The sequence below is a fragment of the Ascidiella aspersa genome, chromosome 7 (assembly GCF_963924565.1).
Source record: "Ascidiella aspersa chromosome 7, kaAscAspe10.2, whole genome shotgun sequence".
In the NCBI taxonomy this organism is placed as follows: Eukaryota; Metazoa; Chordata; class Ascidiacea; order Phlebobranchia; family Ascidiidae; genus Ascidiella; species Ascidiella aspersa.
The window spans coordinates 19,838,405-19,861,757 of record NC_139453.1 but is presented as its reverse complement, the minus strand read 5'-3'; the positions used below and the strand labels follow the sequence as shown (position 1 = coordinate 19,861,757).

The window sequence follows — 23,353 nt, the reverse complement described above, 5'->3', positions numbered from 1 at the left end:
AATTATATACTTGGATAGTGGGGTGTAATTTCTAATTTACAAAACTGATAATACATTGCCCCACAGCTGCAAGGTTTTGAAGGCACATTTTTTTAAAACCACACAAGTGTTTGTCATAGTTTTTAATTGTTCAAATATAATTTTTTTTTTTAAATTTCATCTGTGCCACACACATTTTTCATCTAATCAAAAGATTTTTACAGTCACACTCCAGGTTGGAAAGGAAGGCCTGCGCGGGGGATAAATCCCCCGTGCATTTTACCGCTCAGCTGCGGTCATAGCCGCGCATTTCATGTAAAATCAACAGTAAATGTGGTCAGCTACGTTAAATCGATTAAACGCACAAAACTTATGTCGCGCTAACAGCTTTCAGTATAGTACTCCATTTTTAGCCATGCAAATTTTACGAATAAGGTTATTACAGCCCCACAAATTTGGACAGAAATGTTATTACAGCCGCGCAATTTCAAGCTGTAAAATTGTCTCCCCTGTGCAACATCCAAAGTTTCCAATCTGGGTCAGACTCACCTGAAACTTTAGTAGTCAAGTCTGTATTTTGTGGTATCTGTACGCAAACCTGTGAACTAGTAAATTTTATATCTAAATATTTTGGTCATGTTCATACAAAACACTTTGGTTTTATTGTACACCTAAAAAATTGGTGCTGCACACTAGAAATCTCAACAAAAAGATTACATGAATGTCAGTTATTGTGTATTAAAAAGTTCATCCATGGCCAGTTATAATCAATGTGTTTTTTTTACAAACTAATCAGTGTGTTTGATTAACAATTTTACAGAACCTGTTGTCTTCTGCAATGTCACAAAATGGTGTATTAAATTTAAGTAAGCAACGATTATCTGATCCAGATTTAACGACAGTCCTACACAGTTCAAAAGAGAATGATATTCATACAGTCATTTTGGATGACAACTATATTCGCAAAATTGATAATTGCTTTTTAAAACCAAGCAATTTAATTCAGGTAACGTTTTGTGTTTCAAGACTAATGTTTTGTGTCTGGTGGTAGTAAATTAAATTGAGGTAATTACTGTGGACTGCTATAGTCCTAAGAATATTTGTATACACATAGAAATTGATTAGAAAGTCTTGGTTTATTGCATGCCCCAATAAAATTACTTTTTAGATCTCCATTGCCCAAAATCAATTGACTAGAACATTGGAGCTAAAGCAATTTACAAATTTAAAGGTTTTAAATTTGTCTTGTAATCTCCTTTTACAGGTAAGACTTTTGATTTTTATTGCTACAAGGGAGTGTTTTTTAAACTGTGTTTTGTTTAAATTTTTCAAAGGTTTTTCACTCAATGACACTCAAATGGCTATGATTAACACCATCGTTGAAGTGATTGGTATGCCTTGCCTTTAAAACAGGGCAATTTTTTAACATTGAAAATTATGCAATTATCCCCAGCTATATACCACAAAAGTATTTTAAATTTGTTTATTGAAGTATTCAACTTTAGACAGACAGAAAAGTCTATTTTTTCCACATTTAATTTGTAATATTTTTCGAGCAAGTTTTTAAGCAGGACATAAATATTTTAAAATTTGCGTTGGGCGACACTTTAGTATGAAGTTATGAATTTTGGTGAAATTAATACTGAATTATTCTGTCTCAACAGTTTTCATGAGGCATTTATTGCACATCATTTTTGGAAATGTATATTTTTTTAATCTTAAAAAGCATGTGGTGATGAGTATTAATTTCATTAGGTTTACTTAGCATTTTGGTCAATGGTAACCATTGGTTAATCCTTTCAGCTAAGATCACCTAAATATGACTTTTTAGAGTAAAAAAAGTTTTTTCACTTTCATTGAACCAAATTTAAAAAGACAAATATGACTATTAAAATATTTAAAAAGCAAGTCTTAAGTCCTAAACATTTTTGTTTGCTGCCAAAAAGTAATTGCACATATCTTCTTAAACACCATTTTTTTAGTACAAAATATGATCAACTGGACTTAAAGTCGAACCATTGCCGAAATAAGTCATTAGTATATTGTAAAACAATTTTCTAGATTTAGTGACTTCTGTTCAATGTTAACAACCTACCCTTTTCAAACACATTCTTCACAATGTCTGTCTTCTATATTTTTTTTTCTATATATATATATATATATAAATGAAAAAAGGGGTTATGATGCATTGCCAAATTAAACACATGCTAACATACATTAAACTGAACTAATGTTGTAGATCAGTGATTCTCAACCGCGGCTCTCAGAGCCGCATGCGGCTCTCAACTGTACATTTTGCGGCTTTTACTAACGGAGTGAAAAATTAGTTAGTAGGAGCAGAATTGCAACCAACGAAGCAAGATAAATCAAGAATTAATGAATTGTATCAGCAAGGATCCCGAGTACGAAGTATTAATGTTACTCCTGGGTTCCAAGTACTAATATTACCGGGTTACTTCCGTCCTGCTGTAAAATAATTTTGTGGTTTGTGACGTCACAATATATTTAGTCCTGCTAGACAAGCCATGGAAATAAGAAATAGCTATTTCAACAGTGTTAATTAGTTAGCCTAGGCTAGCGACCTAGCGTAATGTGTATTTGTTGTTTTCTTGTTGCTTTCGAAATGGTTTTTAATTATATGCCTACTGTTGTTTTTTATGCGGCTCCTTGCAAGCCTTAGGTTTGAAATGCGACTCTGGCACTAAAAAGGTTGAGAATCACTGCTGTAGATCAAAAAAGTAAGCCCTATATTATAAAAGAAAATGGGTGTGAATGAGTAATCGCCATCCGGAGCGATTGAACTTGCATCATTGACGAGCTGGCAAGCCCAATATCCCAACCTTAGTCTACATAAATTTACTATATTTAATTTTTTTTAAATATATAATCCATTTGTGAAATAACTTTTTTTTCAGGGTAGATAAATGTTGCTTTTAGTTTTTGAATAGAATAAAAATTCATAAACTACTAACATATTATAAATATACTTGGATTTCATATTCTGGATGTAATTTTATATTCCAACTCCAATTTAACTTGCTTTAATCATTATATTGGGTTAAAAAAATTGGCTGAGAACCAGTGTTTTATTTTGTTTTTGTTTCACTTATACTTGATAATTTGTTAATTAAATAGCTTGATGGATTTGAGCATTTAAAACTCCTTGAGTGGATCAGTGTATCTGGAAACCAGCTACGGAGCATCAGTGCATTAAACAATTGTTCGAAATTGGTTCACATTGATGCTTCAGATAATCAGCTAACGAATTGTCCCTGTTTATTGAAGTAAGAATATATGGCAAGAGCTTAATTTTAATAATTTTACGAACTACTTTAAACTGGTTAAACTTAATATAGCTATTGTACAGTCATATTTGAATCGCTAGTGTCTGTCATATTTAAATCATTATTTAGACTTTTTAAAAATTTTAATGTTACTTAAAAACCATCTTGCTTACTATTTTTTTTTTACATGTATTTATTTCTTTTTGTCAGATTGGTGAATCTTCATACACTTCTCCTACATCAAAATTTAATCAGTGATCTCAAATCAATATCAGAGAATGCTCCCAAATGCGTAGCAATATTGACCTTGGCAGAGAACGAATTATCTGATTTAACTCAGGTACTGTTATCTGTAGTTTATCTGCCCCTTTATAACTAAATGTAATAAATATATCACATTTGTATATACATACTAGTGATCAGTGGCTCATTTAGGGTGTATTTGGGTGTCAGCAAGCTGCCATCGCTTTGCCATACTGCTCATACATTTTGTGCTTGTAATAATTGCTGTCAAACCTCTATTTTTAGGTTAAATATCTATCATCATTTCAAGTTTTGGAACAAATATCTTTGTCAAGAAATAGTTGTCTCACACAATCAAATGACCCAGCAGATACACTGTTACCCACTTTTAACTACCGACCATTTGTCATAAACTGGTGTGGTTCTTTATCTATATTAGATGGAATTCAAGTTACTCAAAGAGAAAGGTAAGCAATTAGTAAAACTGGGTTTATTTTTATAGTTAAAGCAAGACATTTTTTATCCAACGTGGATGCTTAAAACGCTAAAAGATGCATTTTGTTTTATATGAATTGTAAATATTTAGGCTATTGTAACAGCATTCATTGTAATTATTTAAAGAAAACACCAATGTCATTAAAAAAAACTTTTTTTCGTGTGACACCCTTGTAAAATTTTGTCTTGTGACACACCCAGTGATAAGAATTTAAACAATTTTTGTTTATTAATTTGTGTGTAAAAAGAACTAAATTTGCATGCATATAATATATATATATATATATTAAAGCATATATATAAAATAGCAAGTAATTTAGATATTTAGATAACACAATAGATGTGACATGTGGGTTAAGTTTAAATACAGAATCTTTGTGCGTTGCCCTTGGAAGATTAAGCCAACTAAAATATTGATAAGAATTTATAAAAACCATAAAATTTAGGACTATTCCGCTATTTATGATCAAGTGTACTGCACCTTTTTTCAGGATGCAATTTTATGTTGCTGATTGTATAACGCATTAAAATATTGTAAAGCTATGAGAAATAATATTGTATTGTTTGACTAAAACTTGAAGCTTTTTCAAAGGTTTGACACAATAACTTATAGTTTATTAAACTGTTTGACATCCCAATATTGGGGAAATGTTCAAATATGGCACCTATTTGTCATACCCACTTTATTTAAAGTCCTATTCTTGATGTTGTGTGATGTCAAAGTATTGTTTTTCAGAATGAAAGCAGAATGGTTACTGAGTCAAGGTCGTGGCCGAGCATTTAATGTTGGACAACATGCAGAGCTTGTTCCTTATCTTGCTAGTGTTTGTCCATTAATAACCAACTACCATAAGGTATATTTAAATAAAGCCTAAATTTTTAGGTATATATATACAAACTAGTAATTATCATCTTGTTTTCTTATTAGCTATTTTTTTATTTAGAATATATATACATACAGTTCATCATTTTTGTAAGGGCCACACCACTTTGATCATTTTAATGTTACAATGGTTTAGTCCAAAGTATCATTATATTTATATCATCTGCAGAGCAAATGTATACAAAGTTTTAAAATTAATGATGTATATATGTGTAGTAGAGTGAGTTGAATTATTTATTATTAAAATATGTGTTTGTAACAACTTATTTATTTTAATGCTGATTTTTTTTACAATTGTGTTTAATCATACACGTAATTTGATTAATTAGCATTATCACAAAACATTGATAAAGTAGTATCGAATTATAGACCAACAAACAATCTTAGCGTCTCTTCTTGCTTGTAAGGGTGTCGTGTAACGGCTTTTCAATCTAACGTTTGTATTAGGCTACATACATGAGTTGTTTACTATTAAATAATGATTCTGTTAGGTTTAGAAAACTCTTAAGCTGTTTCAAGTGCTCTTGAAAATTATTAGGGCAACAAAGTTGTAATCATTTTTTTGTCAAATGTAGCTTCGGTACAAATTGCAAATGATTTGTTTAGATATGACTTGTGATATAAAATGATACAAATAATTTATAAATTATATGACTTTTTGTGACTTTGTATTAATTATGCATCAAATGTTGGCACTAATACATTATGAATGTGGTAGGATGATGAACATGATGGAATGAAGTTAGACAAGATAGTTCAGCAAAGGCGGCAGCTACACTCTATGTCTTCAAGTAAGCTAAGCTTCACTAAAATAGGTGCAGAAAATATTTTATTGCAAACCATATAACATTTGTTTAGATCCCTTTGTGCAAGAAGTATTATCACCTGGACACAAATTTGACAATCTAAGGTTTGGATTACTTTTTTTAGCTTGTTTTAGGTGGTTGTAAAGTCTATGCTTTTTCCGTTAATTTTTGATCTATTTTGTGTATGTTTGAGTTCCAGATGTTGTTAATTCAATTTTCTAACAATTGTTTTAAACTGATTAAAAGATAAACTGCTTACTGTTTAAAGTCGATGTGTTTTCCTGCAAAAACCAGTTAAAGCCAAATGAAAAATGAACCTGTCCCCAACATATCATAAAAATTAAAAAGTTTTGTGATATTAATCCTGGTTACTGTTTTAATCAAATGCAAGTTTAATTATCAGAATAGCCTATTCATCCTAATTGATATAAAGTTTGTAGACAAAATTTTATCACTATAGTGCTCGCCTGGTTTTGTCAAATTATCCTAACTTTACACCCAAAAAAAATGTTTTTTAACTTACATTTCATGATGTACAAAAATAAGAGTGTTCTGACAAAATATTTTTCTTCTCTGTGTATCAAAAGGATGTATTATATTAGGACAGTACAGCATTAGCGGTATTTTAGTTAGACTATATCACTAACACAAACGCTCATGTTAGAAATTCACAATCATCAAGACAAGGTCGAATTCCTGAACATGAAAAACAAAGCAGAGTTCAGGCTTGGTTAGGAGAACAACCATCATCTCCCAAACATCAACCTATCTTGAGCAACTATCACATAGACAAATCAAATCTACCACCTGACTTCATCACTCTTAACAGAGGCTATAACATTGCCGATAATGAAAGCGAACCAAAATGTTCAGCTCAGGACAGAATTGCATTAGAAGATACAGCAAATGCTAGTTTGCTGATGTCAGAATCAGAATTTGTAACAGGTAAATAAATGTCAACGTTTAATTAAAATGATTAAAGATTTTGATTATTTTGAATTTGTTCAATTGATTTAAAATTTGCATAGTTTATAGCAAAATGATATCCAGTACCCATACCTAAGTTTAAACTTTTTTTTGATGTTTGAAAGGGGAAGACCTTGCATACAACTTAAAAGTGTCAGCTATGGCCCATGCATCTACGTTGCGCCTTTCTCCGCAAAAATCGCAAGGAATTCCTAAAACTTCAAAAAACAAAAAATGTAATATAGACAACAATGTGTTTAGTTAATGATAGATATGATTTGTGTTTAGTTTATAAACCTTATAGCTATCTATACAGTACAAAAATATTTGAAAAAACAATGAAAATTTATTTTTTATGCTTTTTAATTTGCCAAAGTAAAATATTTTATTTCGTAAAATCAATGTAAATATTTATTAATGACAAAATGGTATATTGTGTATTTTGTAGATCCTATTCCGAATGGTGGTTGTGGCTCCCTTGCTTTAATTCAGAAACATTATGATTCCCCTGTAACTACTCCATCAACTGAGAGCTCACGTTGGGCATACAAGACAACTAAGCCTGTAGATATGCCACTTTCCACTACTACTGTCAAGGAACCGCTGACTGTTCACATGTTGGATGCTGCTCTTGGAACTGGTAGGGTAAAATAAGTTAACAAAAAGTATATAAACACATAAACCAGTAGTAGACCAATGTTTTTTTTTTTTGGGAAGGCTGACTTTTATGGCACTACTGTCGCTACATTATTTACAAAGTCTATTGTGTACAAAAAATAATTTACCAGTACTGTCTCAATACCAAATCCTGTGGCAACGTGGCTGTATATAATATACAATGAGCATTAAATATGTTACTCCACAATTACGTATTCTTAAAATATTCTCTTAAAGTCTCATATCTAAAATGCATATACATAACCTTATTTCTGTGGCCTGTTTTCAACATTAACAGCAAAATAGAATAACGAACATATAGTTCTACCATACAAGATTTTTGACTATGCAGTTTACGGTAGTCCTGTTAAATTTATTGCCCAAATTGTCGTGATAAGTTTGAGGTAGGCTGGCAACATTGCACCAATTTTTAATAACCTAAAAATTTGCTATATGAATCGAGTCAAGACAAAAAATTAAAAAAATTGCGAAATGTTTTTGTGTAGTCGGGGAAGTCCACGAAAGTGGTTATGATGATACAGATGTTTCCATGTCAAAATATGAGGAATATGAGATGAGGCCAATAAAACCACTTAACACTGACTTGCAAATGAAAATGTATGGTCCAAACTCCCTTTCAAGCCCCCACTTATCTGCAAGACAGCGCCCTCCTCCACTAAAGAAAAACACTGGGGCAACATCTAAGCATGCTGTGACTGGACTACGAAAAAGGTGATAAATGGTTTAAATCAAAAATGTTTGGCAAATTCATGTTTAGTTAACAAGATTTTTTAATTAACATACACGTTTTATTTTTTATCTTTATGTTTTTTTAAATTAAACACTCCAATATTTGCAGCATTTTAACTAAAGAAAGCATTACTCCATCCACAAGCAAAGTCTCAGTTAAAAAACAAAGTAATGTGGCAATGAAAAAAATATCATCTCCTGTGAAGAAAGAACAATTAGGAAGAGGTTTTCTGTGTTATTTTTTGTAACTGTTGTTTATAAATTAGGCCAGTGACAGGTTAATATGTACCAATAATAACTTTATGAAAAAAAGTAATAGCTTGCTTTTTATATGTGAAGTTTAAACTGTATATGTTTAAATTTAAGTTACTGTTTATATTAAGACATCTAATTTGTAGTAACTCTATACTAATTTAGGCAAGTCTGTCTGGTTGCATATACATTTAGTGGTGTTGTAATGACTTCAGTCAATGACTTGACTTAAGTGCACTTAAGTCACTGTTTTCAAATGACTTGACTTAACTTAAGTCATTTGGTAAAAATGACTTGACTTGACTTGACTTAAGTCTTTCGGACAAATGACTTGACTTGACTTACGTCATTTGGACAAATGACTTCGGTTAAAATGAAGCGTTTTTTTCAAGTATTTTTTTTATAAAATTGAGCTATTTATCCGAATTTTAGCACATAAAACAAATTGCTTGCTATATGTTGCGTTTTTTCTTATTTTTTAGTTCAGTTATTGCTCATAATCATAAAAAAATTTAACAGTTTAAAATTTTATTTTTTACCAAGGACATGACTTGAAGTTGACTTGCTCTAATTATGACTTGACTGGGACTTGACTTGCGCAGCTGATGACTTGGACTGGGACTTGACTTGTTATTTATTCAAAAACACTTGACTTGGACTTAAGTTGTTTTACAAATGACTTGACTGGGTCTTAAGTCGATTTAAAATGACTTGGTTACAACACTGACATTTAGTGCTTTTAAACATAGTCAAATGATTAGCCACCAAATGTTTAACATTAAGAAATAATGTGATGCACTTTATCAGAATTATCAGACTAAATTGTGCTAAATGCTTGGACCCGTTTTAGGTACTTTGCCACATTTATAACAACACTTTTATCGTTACTTATTATTTATTTGTAATTTTTCTGGTTGAATATTATCATAATATTCGGCTTTTGTAGCAAAACCATCATCACCACATCGAAAGCGTCAGCAAAATCCACAAATTAACAAAGATGTAAGAAAAAGCACCATAACAAAAAGGAAGAAAACATCTGACCTAACAGGTTTTTATAGGGTATTTTTTTGTGATCAAAAACTAAAACAAGGCTTTCCAAACTATTTGGTGTCCGGTCCCTTTCAATTAGTTAAACATTTAACCCGGCTACATTTGTAATGGACAACTCGATTCATTTTTATTTGACATTTTCTTATTAAAAGTCAGATAATACAAACTACACCAGTGTAGTACTTTGTGTGCTACTTGCGACCCTAAACTTGGAGCGCGACCGCCTGCACGGTGGCCATTCAAGTGGGGAAGCTCTGGTTTAGGATGTATTATGTACTTTACAAATAAATTGTTGTATTTTTTCTCGTAGCTTTTTTCCTATCTAGTTTATCCTTACCGTCCCCGCATTTTGAAAATTTTACTTGCAATGGCTTTTAATCATACCTTGTAATTATTACATTACCTTGTATTTATTACAATTATTACAAAACACGGCTTTTTACAGAAAAAAGTGAAGAAGCAACTTCTACTGAAAGATGGCGAGAAATAGATGATGAGACGTCAAGTAACAGGCGAGTATTGTTATATTAACAACAATCAAATTACAGCGTTAGGCGTTAAACTATAGCAATTTATTACTGATAAGTTGTAGCTACTGAATCCTGCTTCAAGTCGCCCGAAACGGTTAAAATACCCTTTAACAACATTGTCCCTATAATGTTTGTTGCATTCATAGATCTTACACAGTCAGACGTCATGACAAGAGTGAGAAAACCGACCAGGCCTTACAACGCAGTTTTCCAACTGATGTGCGACATGTTGTTGCAGCTACCAAAATACAAGTATGATGATTTCTATTTTTTAAATTATTTTAAACTTAAAAACTATTATTTAACATCAGTGTTGTAAACAATTCATTTTGAAATAACTTAAGTCCCAGTCAAGTCATTCGTAAAACAACTTAAGTCCAAGTCAAGTCTTTTTGAGTAAATAACAAGTCAAGCCCAGTCCAAGTCATCGGTTGCCCAAGTCAAGTCCCAGTCAAGTCATAATTAGAGCAAGTCAGCTTCAAGTCCAGCCCTTAAAAAAAAAAAAATAAAATAAAACTTTAAATTATGAAAACCGGAAAACTCCCCCGATTATTATGAGCAACTCAAGTAAAAACTAACATAAAAGCAGCATATTACAAGCAAATTCTTTTATGTGCAAAGATTGGGATAAATAGCGCAATTTTATAAATAATTGCCTAATTAAAACAATTTATTTTAACCCAAGTCATTTTGCCCAAAAAACTTAAGTCAAGTCAAGTCATTTAAAAACAGTGACTTAAGTGCACTTAAGTCAAGTCATTGACTTAAGTCATTACAACACTGTTTAACATTGTCCTCAACAAAACCGCCGTTTCGGTTTTATTTGTTATTGGAAAAATCGCTATGTTCAGGCGGCATGGAGAGGTTTCCTGGCTCGCTGGAAGGATCCAAAAGTGATGGAGATTCGCCACGAAATGAGATCACGAAGATCGGAACAATATATAAGGTTTACCTTCTAAATAACAAGTTTAAAACAAGTTGCTTATAAATAATAATGGCAAGACTTGAAATTAAGCTTATCTTCTTTCCATAGCCTCCTTTGTCACGAATTGCAAATGGTCAAAGAGAAACAGGAAACCGAAAGAAGGATGAGGGAACTTCAGACGGAAGCCATTCGATTCATGTGGGCCCAGGTTTGTGACAGAGGCTCCTTAGTTGTTTAAAACTTGTAAGAGGTTGTTTAAAACTTGTAAGAAATTAAAACTTGTAAGAGGAACAGGTAAAAAGACTTAATACCAACGAATGGGGTGACCGATAATATCAGATCATGCCGATATCCAAAGCCCAGTGGTATTATTGGTACTCGTCCATAACTATCAGGCTATCGATTCGATCGGATACCAAATGTAAAATGATTTAAAAAATAGCTAAATGACATAATATAACTATGAGCTTCCTAACGCTAAAGCAAGTTTTGATTTTGAAAGTTTTACTGCTCAGTAATTCTTAACTCGTTGCCTAATTGACCGCGTAACACCATTTTTTGAATGTTTAGTTTTTTACAAACAAATATGAACTTATTATACAAAGGTTTATTAAATTATTTGCGACCAACAGATCCGACAGTTGCAACAAAAACTCGAAGAAAACCAAGGCATGACAAGTGCACGTCGATCCAAGTCATCCAGTGGAAGTTTATCTCCAAAACGGTGACATTTTTCATCCGTGTTTTTTCTATATGCTAAAATTAGTAATGGTAGAGTAAGAAAAATAGCGCAAACCAAAATTTTGTTTTTCAAGAAACCAGAAGCACGCTTCCAAATAGCATCTGTGAACTTACATATTTCATAAACAAAAATCCTTTAAATACAAAAACGCCAATCGCATGTTAATCAAAAGTCCCAGTCACCTTGCTTTTTGATAGTTTCGGTATTTTAAACCAAATTTATATTAATTGACTGGAAAGCAAATTAAAGGATAATTTCTATTTTTAGGATTATAAATCAAAACCCTTTTGGTTGTTCATCCCCTTGCTTGCGAGTGTCAATCGTCATTTTTGATAATCTTCTTGATTAACCAGCAAATCATAACCTTGAAGCTCGTTGTTAAAAGCTTGATTTAAACAGGGTTTTTACTAGAGATTGACTGATATCACTTTTTTTTTAATAATTAAATCATATTTTTGTACTAAAATATCGGTAAGTATCAGCCTACATTTACCGATACCGATATATCGGTAAAAGCCAAATATCGGCCGATATTATCTCTTTACCGATATATCGGTCTATCTCTAGTTTTTACAATTGAGCTATATAAGCTTGCATTGTCCAGTTTTTACACGCGTTGATAAGCTGTGCTTGCTCGTTAGGAAAAACAAAGAAAGTCAAAGTGGGTCGAGATCACCTCGCCGCAAAAGTTCGTCTTCACCACGAGGTGGCCAAAAGGGAAAGGTTACGAACAACTCGAAGGGCACTATTACAGCTAAAAAGCCGTACGTACTTCAATTTATTAACATATTTTACAGTTTGTGAGGTTCTTGGTATATAAAATCGTAAGAACACCTTTCGCGGCAAATGTAGAAGTATTTTTTTTTGTGAAAATTAACTTTTACCAAAATTTAATAAATCATTTTTTCTTTATTCTGAGTTACCTTCGGTGTAACCCTTTTACCCATGTTCCAACATAGGGAAAATCTGAAACTTTTAGAAGGTTTTATATAACTCTATTTAAACCAGAAATAGTAATATATTTTTGCTATTGAAACCCGTGCAATCGCGCGTGGATTCATTATTAATTGCAATTAACGTAATAGTTGTCTCTTTGCAGCCCAACCACAGAGACGGAGTCAGTTCTAAGTTCTTCTTGGTGTGGTGAAACTGTGATTGAGCAACCGACGGCATCAGCAGCGTCAACTGTGGTAATTACATTTTTCCTTGAACCTTACAACCACCAATTTCCATATTAAAATATTTTATTAATAAAAATGAGACAACCAATTTGGAAAAAATGCAAGTAGCAGTTTACTAAGTATTCCATTGGGTCAAGGCAAAAAGCAATGGAGCATTTTTCACTTTTTGTAGTTTTTATAAGAAATTGTTCACCATACCGATGTAGTTTTCCAGCGTTTTATGATTAGGGTGATATTGATGAAAATACGTGCTAAACTTTGTCAAATCTAAGAAAATACCCCTTAAAAAAATGTTCTTACTATTAAAACTAACACAATAAACGCTATATATTTGCAAATTCTGCCTAAATTTTGCGTGGTTAAACACATTGTAGGAAGCCATGAGGCTTTGGCTTAATTTAACAGAATTTTTTTAGACTTTATGCACTTGCCACGTAGTATGCATAGCGTTTTTGGGGCTGAATAAATTTCTTTATAACGGACACAAACATATTAAATACGAATAAGTTTAAAAAAATAGTATTTTTAAACTCTTATGTATACCCGCCTCTGTTTGTAATCATGTTCTTTCAAGCTCACTGTAAATGTACTCTGCAATTGTTCACACGTTCGTCACTTCTATGTTACTATTTATTGAACTACTGAAATAATTTGGTCATTACGGCAAATATATGTAATCGCGCATTACACAAGAAGTCGTGAACTTACCCGAGGAGTGACACATTTTCCGATGGCCTGCGACGCATGGTTCGGCCGAACTCAGGGGCCTAGAATCACTGGCTTAAGTCTTTAAAATTATTTAAATTGAAACATATAGTTTGTGGAATATGCATGGGTTAATTAAAACACCATTGTATAAATTGCTGCCATGTGAAATTTGTAAACGCGTTCATACGGCAATATAAGATATTTTAAGGTGCTAATATGCATTTTACGAACAGATATACATTTGCGAATTTTGTCTTTTGTCCCGCTAGAAAAAAGCCGACGTGTCTTGGAGGGATGACGCCGATGCGAGTATTTTCCACGTAATGCCGGCAATTTCAGCCAATCATCTCAAGACGAGGTTGATCGCTGATGACACAGATGAAGGAAGAGGTTCTCTCACAACAGAAGGGTGACTACTTTGTTTGTTCGTCATATCTTGGCGCATTTAGCTAATCGTGTGTATGTTTTTGCCCTGGGTTTTTAGTCGTTTGAATATTCGCAAATGCAGCATGATTAATTAATTAGCCTTACAAAAATCGTTTTTACCGCGATTCACAGGAGAACATGCGACTCTTTAATTACATCTTCGATGGTCAGCTAACTTATAAGATATGCTTTTTTAAACAAATTATTTGTACCACAAATGTTTTCAGTTGTGCTTATAGAGCTATTTTATGTGAAGTTTCACTAATTTGTTTATTTGGACTTGTTTTTTTTTAAGGATAGGGTAAACTTCTCTTTTCCTTTAAGCTTACCGCATTAATTTTGTGGTTACAATTATAAACTTGGAATCCGGGTATCATCGCAAGTCTTTCAGGGCACAATTTTTTCAGTTATCGAATTTAGCTGACAGCGTTACAATTTCGGGTGAAAATACATATTTTAAACTTGGTCTGGTTGTTGTAAAGTGCTGGTGTAAGTGACAGCGACGCAAAGAACGTACAAGACGACAAACAACTAAAAGACACGGTAAAGCAACTCCAACAACAGGTTGGTTTCAACACAGTAGGTAAAGTTCGCATTCGGAGGTTTGGCAAACGATTTTGTTTTTAAATAGGTTCTCCAATTACAATGTGCGTTACTCAGTTTCTCCGATAAGTTGGTTTTGGAAGACCAACAGTCGACTGAGATTAACGAACAAGAAAGTGTGCAGGTAAAATTTGCCGAAACCAAGAAGTAAAACCGACGTCAAACTGTATATTTTGAGAAAGATGGGTCACGAAATGTTTTGCCTATAGTTCTGTGAATATTAAACTGTAAAAAATAGGATATTAGGCATTTTTAACAGTTTTGAAAACCCATGTATTATCACTCGGTATAAATATATATGATAGTTCGGACAGAAATAGCAGTTATAGTGAAAAGGATTTCACAAATAATAAGGACAACGCTTGCCTTTTTAAGATTTCTGGAATTCGTTTAACTGGTTGTATCTTTATACTAAACAATATACTTAAACACTGTTAGCAATATTAATTAAAATCTAATTTTTCATACAGACAAGTTAAACCTAGCTTTAAAAAAAAATTGTTGTAAAATGTTATGTCGACTAGGCCTTTTCTTGCATTATCTCTGTGGTAAATTGCGGCGGCGCATACGCTGTGAGGATGGCCTTCCCCGTCTTACAATTTAATGTGATTTATTGTAAACCTGTCTGTTGTATAATATTAACATACTAAATTGGGAATGTTGTTTTATATTCTTCCGGCAGCCGGCGTGTTGCGTCATCATACAATTTACACATTTTGTGTAATTTTATAGTGGGACACGCCTTTTATACACTTTTCTATCTTTGCCACGTAGAAGGTTAAGAGAATAAAAAATGTAACAAGTAGTGCACAGCAAAGGGGAAAGTTAACGCCACGCTTTTGAAACTTTATGCAAAAGAAATGTAAATTTATTTGAATTTTTAATAATATTTTGAGTACTATTTTTCAATCTATTTTAAAATGATTCTTTAAGCGTACAACCGCCCTGCGTAACATGTTTCTCTCTGTAATAACAGTTTTGCCAACTTAAAATATGTACTGTATTGTGCCTTCTGTGAACTTTTTATCTTTCTTGTAAAACTGAACATCGAGAAATACAACGGCCCTATTCAAATTACAATTTTGACGCAAAAATGTGCCAAATGAATCTAGCCTTTTTTGCTGTTCTTAAATAATAATATCCTTTGTCCGCCACTAGTTTCAAATAACCTGTTAATTTAAATTAGTTCGCATTTTTATGATTTAAACACGTTACAGAATACAGCTTCAAACATCAAAGATGTTAGTGTTGAGGCCAACAGCTTGCTCGATGCTTCGGAAATTCGAGTTGGTTCCATTTCCCCAATCCAACAATCGGACCTTCGTATTAAACTCGATGACACTTGTGATTCTCCGTCTAGTGCAAGGAACAACGTATCCAAGTTGTCACTTCAGGTAAACCGCACCTTGTGAGCGATATGATATTAGTATTGTATTTATAGTAACCCAAATATTTTGTGTCAAATATTCCCACACTCTTGCTATAATCTGGATAAATAAAAAATAAAACTACGAAACTAAGATCGTTGTTTTTTGCCGTTAGGAAATTCTTACGGCGCTTGACTGCGCTTTAAGTGAAATAGAGTTGTGGTCGATATGCAAACAAGCTTGTGTTGAAATGCACAAGAAAGAACAACCAATTAAGTAAGTAATCCAAGAAATAATTTAATTGCAATGTGTCAGCCAATAAATTTACAAGTTGGAACATTAAGTTCCCTGGTGGTTTAAATCGCCCCTTTTTTAATTAAACACTTGTAGCCATTCGTCATGTTATTTTTCCCAAGGTTTTTTTCTGTTGAATCATTGTACATGGGTAAAGACGGCCGCGTAACGTTTGAAGAAGGTTGTCAAACACAAACTGATGACATGTACATTTCACCTGAAATTACTTCTTCCAGGGATAGCGAACCAACATTTAAGGTAACTTTTGTAGTTGACGCTATTTGATTAATTTGTGACATTTTACCAATTTATGTTTGTTTTAATTTTGCAGTATGTTTTTACGGAAAATGGTGCGCTACTAAATTAAGGTTAATTAATCATCTTATAACAAACAACTGGATTTTATACAATTGAAATGTCTTTTGATCTGGTTAATTTTGAAACGCGGGCCAAGTGAAATAAGTATTAATAAATTCGCATCTCTAAAAAGCTGTGTCATGTCATCGAAATTCCGTGCAAAAATCACAGCTAGACCTGTATTTCGTGGTTTTATACCGAGCCCTGTCAAAATGTTTTTATGGTTTGTTGAAGTCGTGGATCTTCAGTTTATCGGTGGCGTTGTGGTGCGCTGCCGACTATAAGATGAAGGAGGCGGAAGCTCCTTGTTTCTCGAAGGACTTCGAATCACTGCTTGTCGCCATGTCAAATGACGATGTTGAACAACGGGCTGACTTGGAGCAGGTCATTAAGGTAAGTCTTAGACCTTAATATAATAAAGGGCACCTTTACTGCAGGCTAGATGTTTTAAACCTTGCCTTGCTTGCTCACAATGCGCCAACTGATTTCGGTAGTTACCTGACATCCGAGACACTTAGCATTTTCCGTGAAATTAACAAAACCAAACATGATAAAAGCATGATATTGTCTCAGGTTTTTTTCCTTTTAGCAACTGGCGTTTTCTGACATTCACGAAGTAAAAAAAAAAAACTGTAGAATACTTCATTTGGCATGAAACAGATATATCACGTGAATTAATACAGTAAACAACTTTACTAACTAACAACTGCTATGTTTCTTGCCAACCGGCTGAACACTGCCTTTTGAAACACCTACAATTCGCCCCCTGATATGGGTCTTCCATAAAAATTGAGTAAAAATCACGAAGTGAACATGAGGAGGATTGACATACACAATATATACAAACTTTTCTTAATTCTTACACAATTTATTGTAATCATTTTAAGAACTTGAGGTTTTATAGAACTCGGTAGACCAGTAATTCTCAACCTTTTATGGCTAACGGCATCTCTCCAAAACACTAATAGATATTCGACACCCCTACTGAAATGTTTGTGGAGTATTTTACTGAAATATCACTATAAATGGAGGTGAAACAACACAATCAACTAAAACATGTAGGAAAATGTCATTTGATATGATGGCCAATTGAGTAAAAATCTGATTCTTAAAAATTCTCAAATATCTATCGACACAATTTAGCATTAGAAATGGAACACCAGGGCGCCGCGGCACCCCGGTTGAAAACCACTGCTGTAGACCAACAGAAATTTAAGGTGGGCCATCAGTTAACCACCACCTGGACCTGATCAAAATTACAGTGACCTCAACTTATGTAATCCCTGTTGCCTATAGTTCAAAATACTCTAGCACAGCTAGCAATTCTGGTCAGACACAATAACAGATCTTAAAAGACATATATATATTTCGCCAACAAAGGCATCGTCAGTATATCTTAATTCGAATGAAATGGAAGGCAAGGGTCAAGGTGATTTCCATTATCACATATTCAGTGCAACCTGTTGCCTGTAGTTCTGCTTTTACGTGTTCACTTTATTCAGATGTGCGACGCGTATCACTCCTCCGCCCAATGCAACTCCCTCGAGGTGCTTTCGTCACTCTTTGCCGAAGCGCGCGACTTCCGACAACAGCGGAAGAGGACCGACAACAAGCATCTGATGCGCGAGATACTCACCGAAGAGCGACAGAGGACACAGTCGAAGTTCCGATCCCAGGTCGCACCTGGCATCGCCAACTTTTCTTTTCAACTGAAGCCGGTAGGAAATGTGCGTGTTCGGGGTTTTGCTGGGCACGAAAAGAAATCTTTTCCAGGAATCTCTGTTGTCATATTGCAAAACCTAAGTGCAACGAAATTATTTATTTGCCATTTAAAATCAACTTTTTTGTTTCGGTGTCCTTTATAGGCCTTCCTTGTGATATTCCGTGAATTATTTTTTTTAAATAAAATTTGTTATACGCCTGATAACCGTCGTGAAAAACGCTGAAATAAGATTAGTTTATTTGCATTGTGATTGCGTTTAATATTGGAAATTTGTTTATTGGTTTTATTCATATTGACTACTTTTTTGAAATTGACTACTTTTTTGAAATTGACTACTTTTTTATTTTTTGTAAATTAACTATTTTTTTTGTTTTTTCGAAATTGACTACTTTTTTTCTTTTTTTGAAATTGACTACTTTTTTATTTTTTGTAAATTAACTATTTTTTTTGTTTTTTCGAAATTGACTACTTTTTTTCTTTTTTTGAAATTGACTACTGTGCTTATCGTTGATTTGCTCAGGCTGGGGAGCGCCAACTTGCGGCACGACCCGATGAAGAGCAGACACCTCACGACCTGCTTATGGGCGACATCAAGTGCGGCGCAGAGCTGAGGAATTCGCCCAAACCACGAGTGTTTACCGTGCGGAAAATGTTCGAGGAAGATCCCAGTTTACTTCACAAAATAAACATCTTGCCTGGGCAACGGAGGAAAAACATGAAGGTAGCGAAACTATTATTAATTTAGGCACGTCGACTGGCAGTTTCACTTTAGATTCAAGTTGATATGGATGGTATTGACTAATAATAAAACATTATTTAAAAAAATCTTTGTATAAGGCCGCATTTGTCTTATTCTAAATAGAATGGCACTGTATAAAGAAAAATTGTATTGAATTGTCGACGAGGTTTTGCACAACCGTGTATCATCAGGTCAAAATATACTTATATACAAATTAAACGCGTCGCCAATTTTTAGGCTTTGCATAAAAAAAACAAAAAAAAACATGAAGGTAGCGAAACTACTATTAATTCAGGCACGCAATCTGCCAGTTTTACATAGAAGTTTATCAAACTGACAGTTTTTTATAGAAGTTTATAAAGAAGGTATTGACTAATAATAAAACATTTGGTACACTATGCACGGATCTGTAAAGTAACTTAATAATAAATTGCAAAGCCAAAAAGGTCGAGTAGATCGACATCATCTTGATTATGTCACAATAATCAAGATGGTGTCGATCTACTCGACCTTTTTGGCTTTGCAATTTATTATTAAGCTACAATAAGACATTAAATGTTAAAAAAACGCGTCTCTAATTTTTTAGGCTTTACAACTTGCTGTGAGGCGCCAACAGCCCGGCGACCCACTTTCCCCACCGCGTCCTGGAATCCCAACGCCCCCACGGGCTCTTCGGGCCGAATTGAAGCCTCAAAATGAGACAACCGCTGGTGGTAGCAACAACTGCAGTGTTATACTACGCTGGCACCCGTCGCATATATACGACAAACAAGGAAATGAACTTAACAACCAGAAAGTGATTGGCTACAGGTGGGAAAGTATTTTAGAAAGGACCTGTGCGATTGTCTTTAGCTTCTTTACATTTTACATCAACCTTATTTGACAACTGATTTTGGGCGAATATTTTGGTCGTTAGCTTTACATTGCTGTTACCTGCGTTTGTCAAGGTTTTGTTCAGTCTCCCTTGTTTATCGTTTATCTATTTGTTTATCAGTAATACAAAGCAGCGCATTACATTAATTGCCTTGAATACCGTTTGCAGAATATACGTGAACGAGCAGCCGAAAGGTATGGTGGCGGGCGGAAAAAGCAGAGCGCTGTTGGATGGATTGCATCGCTCTTGCGAGTACAAGATATCCGTGCACGCGGTTTCGGCGCTGGGCGAGTCAGACCCATCTAACACAGTGCTCGTGTACGTTCCGCAAGCAAGCCAAGAAAGTTCCAACGACCAGATGGAGTGCCAATTTGCAGGTTGGCTAAAACTATACGTTCCTACTTGTACACTGTGGGAATTGTTATAAGCTACGCAGGGGTCACCAAGTAAAGGGCCGGATAACTGCAAGGATTGATGTTCGCGGGCCGGATTAATATTATCAAACGTGGAAAACCTAAAAAAAAATATTTTAAAAAGTGATCTTAATGGAATTTTCGTTTAGTTTAAAATTCCATCCGAGTTTGCTTGGATTTGCATCCTACAAGCATTTCCGGTAATAAGATAAATTAATGTTAATAACCGTATTTTGGGGATTATTAGGAAAATATGCCAGCGGACCAGATTTGGCCTGTTGGCCGTAGTTGGGTGAACCCTGAGCTACAGTTTAGAAATGGCTTGGGTTGCGATTCTGAATCTCACGACAGTCCAATCTTTTCTAGATTTTATTATAGTTTTATCCAAGCCTTCAGTTATTTATCTGAAAGGCTTTTGGTGTCGTTTTGTTTAACGACTTTCCGACGGAAGCTAACTTTATTTATTTATTTTTTTAGAAAAACGCAATGACGATGTTCTTCCCGTTGAAACTGAAGCGTCTTCCTTTAATAGATCGGTTCCAGAACATAAAACTCGTAAGCAGCTTGTTTATTTGGAAATCTAGATTAATATCTAATTCATCCTAGTTCAATGAGGTAATTTTGTTACAAATTAGAGTACCAAGGTTTTATCGCCCTAATCAGTTTTAAAGGTCGTCTTTGATCAATTACCATTGTAACAAGAAAACCAATATAAAGGGGTTAAAATTTGTTATAAATAATGCGATAAGTAGACAATAGCAATCTGTATTTTCAGGATACTACGAATAGCGTCGTTTTTATAGTTTTTCTTTTTCAGTTGACAAAAAACTCCCCGCGAAAGCTTCAATAAAGCTGTGTGCAGTCTTTCCGAAGAAAACGAATTCGCCGAGTAAAACCGTGCAGCATTCTCCTCCTCCGAAAACCGGTAAAAATAAAGTGTGAACAGCTTTTTGTTTTTGTCAAATCCAAATGAAAACGCGCACATTGATTTAGTTTATCGACCCCTGACAAAACTTTACAATGATCGAAAACGCCATATTTTGCGACATTAACCTTTTTTTTTTTTTTGTGTGTGTTAAAATAAATTATATACTGTATAATCTTAAAAGAAGGTATTGAACTGTGGCCTAATTCACCGTTCGTTATTCATTGATATAAGAGCATTCTTGTTGTAAAACGCGTAATCTTTGTTTAAGTGGATTTGGCGATTGATGTCCTTAACTTCGCAGGGGTGTTGTTAGTTTTAATGAAGAAGCTTTTTTAACTAATAATTCAAAACATAATACTTTTAATTTAATTTTTTAGCATAGTGTAAAAAGTTTATTTATTGCTAGAAACACCTCTAAACAATTCGAGTGATAGTTTAACCTTTTTTTGTGTGTGTTAAAATAAATTATATACTGTATAATCTTAAAAGAAGGTATTGAACTGTGGCCTAATTCACCGTTCGTTATTCATTGATATAAGAGCATTCTTGTTGTAAAACGCGTAATCTTTGTTTAAGTGGATTTGGCGATTGATGTCCTTAACTTCGCAGGGGTGTTGTTAGTTTTAATGAAGAAGCTTTTTTAACTAATAATTCAAAACATAATACTTTTAATTTAATTTTTTAGCATAGTGTAAAAAGTTTATTTATTGCTAGAAACACCTCTAAACAATTCGAGTGATAGTTGGACAACTGCTCTTTCAAACGAAGATGGAAAAACATTGCGAGAAAGTAAAATTTTATTCAACTTATAAAACTAGTATTTTTGGTAGACAAGCGTTGGTGTAACTAGTTGTGGCAAACTGTAACTAAAATCAGGCGAAGCTAACCATGTGAGGATGTTCAAGATACGCGGTTTAATTGTCGTGAAAGACTCTCAAAATAAAAATTGGTTTAATATTGTATAATTTAGTCTGGATCTCGTTAGCTAGCATACCAAATTGTATCCTCATAACTTAACCATTCTTACTAATCTTATTTCCACGAAGAAACAAGTAGCTATTTTATGATAATTTGTAACCTGACTTAGTTGTAAATCAGGTGTTAGAAACTTGAAAAAAAAAACAAAAAAAAACAGCTATTGGTAGTGTAATAAATATTTATTACGCGACAAAAAGAAATCATTTTCCAAGCTCTTATTGTTTAAGATACGCTTGCTGCTTCGTCCAGTGATGATATTGTGGACAGAGTTTTGCGGAGATACGGTATACAGAAAAAAAATACAGCAGCTGAGGTGAACGGGTCATCCGCGGATAAGGCGGCTGCTGTACCATCAAGTGGTAACTGTACTGGCGGTACAAATGACGTCACGACTGATGACGAAGCTGTGACGTCAGTCGTTTCGGAAGAAACCTCTAACAGTGGCAGCAATGTTACCACCAATACCAACGGCGACAATATTACGCCTCGTTCCAAAGCCTTACTAGATCAACTTAAAGATGAACTGTTAATGTAATTTTAGTAGTATTTCCTGTTGTTCCCTTTTACGAATGGATTTTTAATTTTGTTATACATTCTATTAGATTTTTCGCATATGACTGTGTGCTGTTTTATTACACTTTATAATTGAGTAGTTTATTTTGTATTATGATATAATGGTTGTTTTTCTGCAGCTTTTTGTTAACATGACAGTATTTTGTTCTAAAATGTTTGAAAAATTGGCTTTGTATGCTTAAGGGATTATGATTAGAAAATTAGGACTTATTACAAATTGTAATTCCCTCCTTTTCGTAACAGGAGACATTTGCCTAAACTTACGAGAAAATTTGAAAGCACGTTTATTCGTTTAATTATCGTAAACCATTTTGTAGTGTTAGTGACAGTGTATTTGAGCTAGACGGGGTTGCGGTTGTTGTATATTTTGTCAGGGGATGTTTTTCAGAGCCTTTATTTTCGACCCACATAATTCGACAAATTTCGCTAATTTCCTAAAAATATTTCGATTTATTATAATTAAAAACCTTTTACATGTGTTCGATAACAAATATTTAAGGTTAATTTTGAAACTAGGTATTAGGTAATTGTTTCAACTCGTTAACGGATAGGGCTATTTAACATGTAATTCTAATCTTAAGTGCAGCACAAAAACGCTTTTAAAGGGAATCTTTTCAGCCTAAA

The 23,353-nt window shown here is 33.7% G+C and overlaps 1 protein-coding gene across 1 annotated transcript; it reads left to right on the top strand.

Annotated features, from left to right (window-relative positions):
* The first annotated feature begins 803 nt into the window (after window positions 1-803).
* LOC146138205 (uncharacterized) lies at window positions 804-23,214 on the top strand. The gene is made up of 36 exons (XM_083393278.1): window positions 804-985; window positions 1,148-1,243; window positions 3,115-3,263; window positions 3,474-3,603; window positions 3,792-3,973; window positions 4,738-4,855; window positions 5,603-5,675; window positions 5,743-5,794; window positions 6,355-6,635; window positions 6,782-6,892; window positions 7,105-7,296; window positions 7,820-8,045; window positions 8,173-8,288; window positions 9,262-9,366; window positions 9,814-9,880; window positions 10,045-10,150; window positions 10,750-10,844; window positions 10,932-11,031; window positions 11,456-11,547; window positions 12,207-12,329; window positions 12,665-12,755; window positions 13,724-13,863; window positions 14,363-14,444; window positions 14,512-14,607; window positions 15,701-15,877; window positions 16,026-16,126; window positions 16,267-16,402; window positions 16,736-16,894; window positions 18,004-18,219; window positions 18,745-18,945; window positions 19,550-19,773; window positions 20,006-20,214; window positions 20,728-20,805; window positions 21,068-21,175; window positions 21,893-21,967; window positions 22,384-23,214. The coding sequence occupies exons 1-36, from the start codon at window positions 818-820 to the stop codon at window positions 22,689-22,691; spliced, it is 4,983 nt and encodes a 1,660-aa protein (XP_083249404.1). The 5' UTR covers window positions 804-817; the 3' UTR covers window positions 22,692-23,214.
* Window positions 23,215-23,353: the final 139 nt, after the last annotated feature.